Source organism: Ictidomys tridecemlineatus, chromosome 6 (assembly GCF_052094955.1).
Source record: "Ictidomys tridecemlineatus isolate mIctTri1 chromosome 6, mIctTri1.hap1, whole genome shotgun sequence".
NCBI lineage: Eukaryota > Metazoa > Chordata > Mammalia > Rodentia > Sciuridae > Ictidomys > Ictidomys tridecemlineatus.
The window spans coordinates 56,899,555-56,905,562 of record NC_135482.1 but is presented as its reverse complement, the minus strand read 5'-3'; the positions used below and the strand labels follow the sequence as shown (position 1 = coordinate 56,905,562).

At 45.0% G+C, this 6,008-nt stretch overlaps 1 protein-coding gene across 1 annotated transcript; it reads right to left on the bottom strand.

Annotated features, from left to right (window-relative positions):
- Nucleotides 1–541: 541 nt before the first annotated feature.
- Mip (major intrinsic protein of lens fiber) lies at nt 542–4,959 on the bottom strand. Its single transcript, XM_005335636.3, has 4 exons — nt 4,600–4,959; nt 3,860–4,024; nt 3,343–3,423; nt 542–1,542 (listed from the first exon to the last, which is right to left on the bottom strand). Exons 1-4 carry the CDS (start codon nt 4,957–4,959, stop codon nt 1,357–1,359), a joined length of 792 nt encoding a protein of 263 aa, XP_005335693.1. The 3' UTR covers nt 542–1,356.
- Between the last annotated feature and the right edge of the window lie 1,049 nt (nt 4,960–6,008).

Here is a 6,008-nt window from a genome sequence, read left to right as displayed (position 1 = left end):
GTTGACTGTCATACTGTAGGCATAAGTCTAACAAGTATGCAAGAGGCTTATAAAAGGAAGAAATCAACAATAAATATTCATTATTCAGTTGAGGATCTCTTCCAGCCTCTGCTGATACAGTGTATTTTGCCAATGAATTGAAAGAAGATGGGGCTGAAAAGAAAGGTTATCTCCTGAAGTATTACTCATTTGAATACAAGGAATGAGTTTCTGGGTTATGAGGGAGGGTTAGCTATGAGATGAAAGGACAGATGAGAGAAAAGTTAAAAGATACGTACAAAAAGAAAAAAAGACTATGGAGCTAGTAGTGATAAAAGCTGAAAGATTCCATTTGGACAGTGTTTTGATTTGTTTTGAATAAGCTAAATCTCCGAAAGTCAAAGCCTCTCCCTTCTTGTCACAGACTCCTTCCCCTATGTTTTTCCAGGCATAAAATTTCCTGTTTTGCCTTTAGGAAATAATTTTGGGGCTTAAGTTCCATCTGCCAGGGCATGTCAAATGGACTCCTTAAGCTGCCTAATTTTTCTAGATTCTAGGCTCGCCCACCTGCTATTTAGGTTGGGAGCTCCCTGGCCCAGGACCTCCAAGGAGATCCATTATGCCAGAATGAACACACAACCCAGCCAGTGAATGTAGACAGGTTTATGTGGTTTTACAGAACAGCCCAAGTCCCAGTGTTCACTTTTCTCAGAGCTACTTCCTCACCCAAGTCCCTGGGGCAAGCATCCGTGAGATAAGTAAGCTACATTCTCCTATTATCTTCATTAAAACTTTTAGGTAAACTTGCATAGTGATCTGGGGCTAATACCTCCATTTCCTCTCCTACCCACCTACCTTGAGTCCTTTCTCCCAACCCTTGGAATACCCTGTCTACTTTCTACATCTGTCTCTGGGAGGAGTAATCTCTCTGCTTACCTGTTCCCTCAGAAATCAAGAGCCATACATTTGACTGCAAGCAGGGTAAAGGCCAGAAATTAAGGTCGGTTCCCTGAACTCATCACACCAGGCTGGGGGGAAGGACATATACGTTGACACCTTTTTCCTTACCTAGCTCTCATGCCCCAAAACTCAGACACAGCCACACTCACCTACATTCATACACACAATCATGCACACACGGCGAAGGGAAGTGGGATGGGGAGGAAGGGAAGTTTGTACCAACCAGCTCATGAATGCAACTTGAAAGATTTCACACAGCAAAAGAAAAAAAAAAACACACACACACACACACACACATAAGTTAAAAAATAAAGAAGTACATGCCCCTCCCCACAGTTTTTTTCTTCATCTAGGGGCTGTCTCAGCCCCTCCACAGAAACCCAGAAGCTTTCTACTCCCTCACTCCATCTGGAGCTTTTACAGAGCCTGGGTCTTCAGTTCAACAGGTTCCCCTGTGCCCTCTGGTTGTCCATTGGAGTCACTGGGTCTGACACCCTTGAGGATAGACAGTCTCTCAGAAACACTCTTGAGCCGGGGGAAGAGAAGAAAGTCGTAGAGAAGGCTGCCCAGACCCCCTCCAATGATCGGGCCCACCCAGTACACCTGTAGGGAAACAAAAGGAAGTCTTAAGTTTGAGGAGGGGACTGAGCAGCAAGGATGCTCTTTTTCTAACCCTCTTAGTTAAAAAGAAGATATCTTGAACTTGTCACATGCAATTAGGCAGGTATTGTCTAAATAAAAATCAGTGTGGGTTTTTGTTGTTGTTTGTTTGCCTGTATGCTAGCAGTGCTAGGGATTAGTAATCATAACTCTACTTTTTGTGACAGGCTGACTTCACACTGTACCACTGAGCTACATCCCCAGCCTTGATGTAAACTATTGACCCTACTTCCCACTGTCTGTATTTCAAAATGTATCATTTCTTTTTTTTTCTGATCATTTTTAAAATTATTTTTTATTTTTATTTTTTGTGGTACAGGGGATTGAACTCAGGGTGATCTACCACTGAGCTATGACCCAGGCCTTTTTTAAAATTTTATTTTGAGACAGGGTCTTACTAAATTGCCCAGACTAACCTTACAATCCTACTGTCTTCTCCAAGTTGTGGGGATTACCAGCATGTGCCTCTGTGCCTTGCTATCCCATACCTTCTTAGCACATGTATATTTTATTTGTTGTTATCAATTTTTGCTGGTTTATACATTTCTTTCAAGAAAGTTTTGTAGATTGTAGTAAAATATACTTCGTAACATAAATTTACCTTTAACTTTTAAACATGCAGTTCAGTAGTGTTAACTGTTTTCATTCCCAGAGTTGTTCAATCCATTTCCAGAATATTTCATCTTGTAAAATTGAAACTCTATAGCCATTGAACAACAACTACTATTCCCCTACCCTATACCCTGGCAAACAACTACCCTTCTACTTTCTGTTTCTATAAATTTGAGTTTATACCTCATGTAAGTGGAACTATTTAGGACTAGTCTTTTTGTGACAGACTGACTTCACTTTCACATAATGTCCTCAAGGTTTATCCATGTTGTAGCATGTGTCAGAATTTCCTTTCTTTTTAAGGCTGAATAATGTTCCGTGTATGTAAGTCCACATAGGGTTGCTCCCATCTCTTGGCTATTGTGAATAATGTTGCCATGAAATGAAAAAACAACTTTGAAGTTTTTAAAAACTATTTTCATATGTTTGGCTTGCATATGGCCAAAACAACATAAACAACCAATATTTATTAGAGATTTACTCCATTTTCAGATTCTGTGCTAATGTTTCATGCATATAACTTTCACACTTATTGCTCATAACATCTCATTTTACAGTTATAGAAACTAAGGTACAGATGATTATTTGCTGAGAGTCACACACAAGACTAGTAAAGTATTAGAACTGGAAATAGGCCCACAACCATTTGTGCTCACACACATACTGATATCTGAGAGCAGAATTTATTGTCTTCATATTTAGTTGTCTATCCTATAGTCTCTAGTTTGGGCATCTGATGGATACTAAGTTAAAAACAAACAAACAACAACAACAACAACAAAAACAAGTCTATCCAGAGAAAGAACAATAGCAAGAGCTTTTTTTTTTGGCAAGAGCTTTTTATGAGATATGATCTCACTGTTTTGTCCAGGTTGGTCTCAAACTTCTGGGCTCAGGATACTCCTGTCTCAGCCTCCTGAGTGCTGGGACTATAGGTATATGACACCATGTCCATTAGCCTCTCTTTCTAGCAAAATAATGCAATCTGTTCACATGTACATGCCATGCTCTTAATTGAGTGTTGATAGAGAAGCCAACACAACCAGATGGAAAGCAGAAACCAAATCTGGAATCTGCAATCCAGCCCCATCCAGGAGGGCTCTAGGATCTTGTCCATCTCCCCTCACTCACCCAGTGGTTGGTGAAGTTCCTGGTGAGAATGGCAGGAGCAAAGGAACGGGCAGGATTCATGCCTGCACCAGTATAATACATCTGCAAAAGACACAGTTGTAACTGAGACACACCCCCTTCCACCCAGCTTTTCTCCTCATAGCCCATATTGCCCCTCAGAGCTGGTAATCTCGTGTCCAGCCAGCAGCAAGTGGGGAAGGACAAACTACATAACTCTTTAGGGGGTTCCACAGTGGGTGAGGGCACTGACGCCCTATCTGGGATATACTATAGACCAATAGGCAAAGCCCAAGTTGAACTATGATGCGTGCATGCATTTCTTACCAAGGGTCAAGAAGAACTAGGTATAGCAATCACAAGGGAGGGATAGGGCAGGGTTAATTCCTGTGTGCCAAATGATACAGAGTAAGATGAATAACGTTCCTATTTGAGTGGGCAGGAAGAACACCTAAAAGTTGGGAAAGGTTTGGGGGCCCTGGTATTCTTGAATGAGAAGTTGTTCCCCTTTCCTGCTTACCCCAAAGAGGTGCCCCAGAGTGAGGGAGAAGCCAACGGCCAGGGCCACGGAGCCCAGGCGACCATTTCGCCTCTCGTCGTATGTGGCAAAGATGCAAAGCACGAACTGGAGCGTCAGGAAGATCTCCACTGTGGTGGCCTGGCCCACACTCACCCCAGGGTGCAACTGGGCAAAGGAAGAAGAAGGGAGGCAGCTCATTAGGGCTGCCACAGCATTACCTCCTCAAGGCTTTCAGGTAGGGATCCCCTCTGGCATCAGTTTCCTGGAGAGGAAGGATATACAACCCCCTTCACAGCAATTGTATCTGTAAATTCTCCTGACAATACACCTTTATGGTAGAAATGATTGTACCCACTTACATGGATGAGGAAATTGAGGCCCCACAAGGTAAAATAAGTTTCCTTAAGACCTTGACAGAAGTTGGAAGGAAAGATGAAATTTGAACTCAGCTTGTTCTCTTTCTTTTGTTCTTTTTTCTTTTTTGTGATTATGGGGATCAAATCCAGGGCCTCATACCTCACACATGCTAAGTAAGCATTCTACAACTGAATTGTATCCTCTGCCCTCAGGTTTCTTGATTCTCAGTCCAGGTCTCTTTGCCTTCCTTACCCCTCCAAGCCACCTGTTGATCTTCCCTGTCCTGAAACACACACACATACAAACGTGCACACACCCACACGTTGTACCATGCAGGGAGTCAGGACACGAGATGCCCCCAGCCCTTCCCAGTCAACCATTACCGTGTTGAGCGCTAGGTTTCCTCGGACAGCAGGCGGGGTGACACTATACAGTACAGCGGCCCCAGCCACGGCTCCCAGGAGTTGGGCTGCCATATAGCAGAAGGCGCGGAGCAGGGACATCTGGGAGCCCACAAGGAAGGCAAAAGTGACTGCAGGATTGACATGGGCTCCACTAATGTGGCCCACTGCTTGCACCAGTGTAGCCAGGGCCAGACCAAAAGCCAGGGCCACCTGCAGGACATGCAGGGGTCCAGGGGTCCAACGTAGTGAGGCCCCTAGCCCAAAGAAGACGTAGAAGAGGGTAGCAAAGAACTCGGCAAATATGGCCCTCCAGAAGGAGGCAGACCGCAGTTCCCACATGGCAGAGGGGATGGGCAAAGCACCTGGGTCCCGGACACCCCCCTGATCTTGTCTGGGTGGATAGTCCCCTTTATAGAGGACTCTTAATCCCTGGGAGGGGCAGACTGAGGCAGCTGGCCCTGCCTCTTAACCCCTTCACAGCTGTAGAGGGTTTAATCCATTCCCATACATCTGATAGAGCTGCTGGATTTTTCCTTCCCTTCTCAACTGGAGATGAGCTGAGAGAACCACAGGGATGAGGCTCACTCTTCTAGTGGGGGACTAGAAGAGTCTGTCCTTCTATCTGCGTCAAAGTTGGGGTTCACAGTCATGATTAACATCTGTATTAGAACATTCCTCCAATCCCCTTGGAAGGTCTGTCAAGCTGAGTTCACTTTGTGTGGGTTATGGGGCTGTGCTCTTGGGGACCTCAGATTCCTCTGAGACTACTGGGGGTAAGGGTGGGGGTGGGGGTAAGGAGTGGGGTTCAGCAGGGAAGTTGGATAACTGAAGAGAATTCTTTAGTTCCCTGGGATTACAGGGCCTTCTCCCATTGGCTGGTTTGGGCTGGAATCTGTGGACCCTGCAGCTCTGGGACAGAATAGTTCTGCTGTGTCTGGCTTTCTCCGAGCCCAGGTTCCCTACCCCCAACCCATGCCAGCACCTTCTTTTCCAAACCCTCAGCCTGGTCTTTTAAACCATAGAGACAGATGAGGAAAGAAGCTGTCCTTTGAGCATAGGCTGGGAGTGGGGTTTGGGGTCTAGGATGAGGAAAGGGGTTAATAGTGAAACCTCACAATCAGCTTGTACAAGACAGAGTAGGAAGTGGTGAACGGAAGGAACCCAAATCATGGCTATGAAACCATGTGAGGGTCTAATGTTTTCTAATATAGCCATAATCAGGACACTGGAGTCCCTAAACCTGGGAAAGGTATAGGGATGAGGAAACAGAATCTGGGGAAAGAGGCTGGTCAAGGACAATATGGGGAAGGAAAGTTTGGGGAGATAAGTCAAACTGTGCTCAAACTTAGTGAGGGATTTGGGACCTAGGGGAGGGGCCATGTAGTTGG